This window comes from Dendrobium catenatum, unplaced genomic scaffold, assembly GCF_001605985.2.
Source record: "Dendrobium catenatum unplaced genomic scaffold, ASM160598v2 fragScaff_scaffold_1282, whole genome shotgun sequence".
Lineage (NCBI taxonomy): Eukaryota > Viridiplantae > Streptophyta > Magnoliopsida > Asparagales > Orchidaceae > Dendrobium > Dendrobium catenatum.
In genome coordinates, this window is record NW_021319744.1 from 350,399 (window position 1) to 353,113 (window position 2,715).

Genomic DNA, 2,715 nt, shown 5'->3' on the forward strand with positions numbered 1-2,715 from the left:
CTTTCCTCTTTTTCCCTTTTTCTTCTTTCTCTCTCTAAAACAGATATTTTGAGTTTTAAAAAGATCTTTCTCTCTCATCAAAACGAAGCTGATTTCTTTTTAAATCAGTTGTCTGATCGGCCCGGCCGATCGCCAAATCGTCCCGGGACGACAGGGGACCAGAAAAAATCGTCGGACGATTCCAGAACTTTCTCAGGCCAATATTTTCTTACAGTGCCAATCGGCCTGGACGATTTTCCAATCGTCGCTGGACGATCCTGAGAGGAAAATCAAATCTGAGAGGAACCATAAGATGGGAACGAGGTCTCACAGGAAGGGACCCCGGTTGCGGCACCTACTGCGGGGCGGGGGTCACTCATAAGTAACCCTCGAGCGGGGAAAGCAAAACTGTGCATCTTTAAACCGCCACATCGAAGCCGCGAAGGTACGAACTTCTCTAAAACTCAGATTCTCGCATCGTTGTTTTGCAGCAGACCAGAAAACTCTAACACGCCGTTATTGGCGTGGTAGGATGAGAACGCCGGTTCTGATGCTTACGACGGAAGCGAGCAATCGCCTAAACATCTACTTCAGCGTTCGTGTGCGCACCGGAAAACGCCGTATATACACGCCTTTTGCGCGTGGTGGGGAAGGGACCCCGCGTGCGCACCATACGGCGAGGCCGGGTTCACTTATAAGTACCGCCCGAGCGGGGGGAAAACAAATTGTGTCATTTAAACAGTACCGCGCAAAGACCCCATACACGCCTTTATGCGCGTGGTGGAGGAACAAAAAATCACGGCCGCGGTGTTCTCGCAGAGGACACCACCATACACGCCTTTATTGCGCGTCGGTGGGAAAGACCCAGTTTTCTCGTAGTTTTTCCCTAAAGTGGGGAGACGCCGGGAGGCTGCCGAAATTTGGGTGAAATCGTACCTGGACCTGTTGATACTCAAAAGAACAAAGATGTGGACCTCAAATGAACTGTGGATTTTTGTGAATCAGAACAAAACTCAAAATGATTAATAAAAGATCAAAATTCAAAACAAAGTTTTGAAACCCAAAATTCAAGTTCACTAATTGAAAAAATTACAATTGCAGAAATTTCAAAGGCTATCTGAACAAGCACTCGAAACATGTACTTGAACTTGAAGGATTCAGACTACAAGGGACTAGAACTTTGAGCTTGATATTGTGCTTGGGGACTTGATAGAACTCCAATTAAATAAATACAATCGTTCAACTCAAACTAACATGCCGTGAAGACGTGCAAGAACTATCAGGCGACATAACAACAAGAAGTGACAGTTCATGTGTTACAATGAGACTCTTTACAATAGCTCCTATTAAAAGTTAAATGCATGTAACTCACAAGGACAACGAATCGGTTGGCTTAAATGTGTATGTCTCCCCAAATACATCATTGAAAACCTCCAATGCTTAGCAAATATTGCCTGTAGATTGAGAAGACAGCTTACTACTTGATAGTAGAAGATCCGTCTTTGCCAAGCAAGTACAATCGCCGATATGTACTGGTGCAAATGACTTTCCTACGGCATGCTTTTAAAAGCCCGTATCAAATATGATCTGTTCTCTACAAAATACAATCTATAAACCACCCGCAAGATTGGTGGAAATGGTGTGGATTTCGGATGCAGAAAGCAATTGATTCTCTACAAAATACTTCTAGGAGGTTGGTCGTAGAAGACATGTATCCCCTGCAAATAAAGAGGTTCAATGAATGAAATGAAGGTCATTCATTAAATCCCGAATAGAATGTGAAATGTCGGTTACTCACAAGCAACAATACGAATTCCTTCAAGTCCTTATAGAAGATCTGCAAATCCATACAAAATCATCTATGAATACGATAGTATGCTACAACATCCACCCAGAATGTAAGATGCAGAAAGAATTCAGTAAAATGTAGTATCCTGAAGTCAATTTCAGTCTGTGAAGGAATACAATTCTACCTGGTTCCACTGCATAACAATGACGGATGTACTACAATGAGCAGTAGACTACAACAAATGCAAAGCTCAATACGAGTCATTCTGGGAAATTTCGTTTATACACATTAGAACATTATCTATAAGCAAATGTCAAAGAACTACAATTGAATATAAGCATCAACAAAACACCAAAGCAGGAGATCAGTTTAGTGCACTACGAATCCACCTAGAGAAAGCAACGAGTTAGGTGCACGAACAAGCTACCTGTACGAAAGCAGCGAACAATTCTATCTAGAAGCTGCACATCATTGCCACGCGGATCTTTGCAACATTTCGTACTAGCCAGACAAGAATGCGTCCTACAATTATTTCCAAAGTACCCCTGCACGTGCCACTATAAATTGTATACACATAGGTACACCTAAAGGGGTAAAAATAATTTTATTAAAAACCCGCCGATGCAGCCCCGCGAGCGTGTTATTGTACACATGTGACGTACTAGGGATGCTTGCGCGGGGGTGACCAAGGGAATTCAAGTTCGAACCCCGATTCCTTTCTATCGAGTCAATAGAGTCGATAGCGGTTCGAACCAACAAACAAATATTATGATTATGGTGACCGTTATATTTTATCTTAATACATTCATATTAGGCCTTCAAGGCTTATAAACAATGAGAATTTACTATCAAAGGGCCATAAAGCCTACGGAACCCGATCCTCCTTGTCGACAACCCGCACAGAAGTTGACAGGTTCAATCCATAAAAGAGAAAAATTGGACCCGAA

General features: G+C 42.6%; 1 protein-coding gene across 1 annotated transcript in view; it reads left to right on the top strand.

The window, feature by feature from the left end:
- Window positions 1-511: 511 nt before the first annotated feature.
- The window catches only part of LOC110108320, a 13,917-nt gene continuing 11,713 nt past the window's right edge, over window positions 512-2,715 (top strand). Inside the window, exon 1 of the mRNA XM_028699413.1 lies at window positions 512-832. Coding sequence (XP_028555246.1) covers window positions 512-832 — 321 coding nt within the window. The remainder of the gene's footprint in view (window positions 833-2,715) is intronic.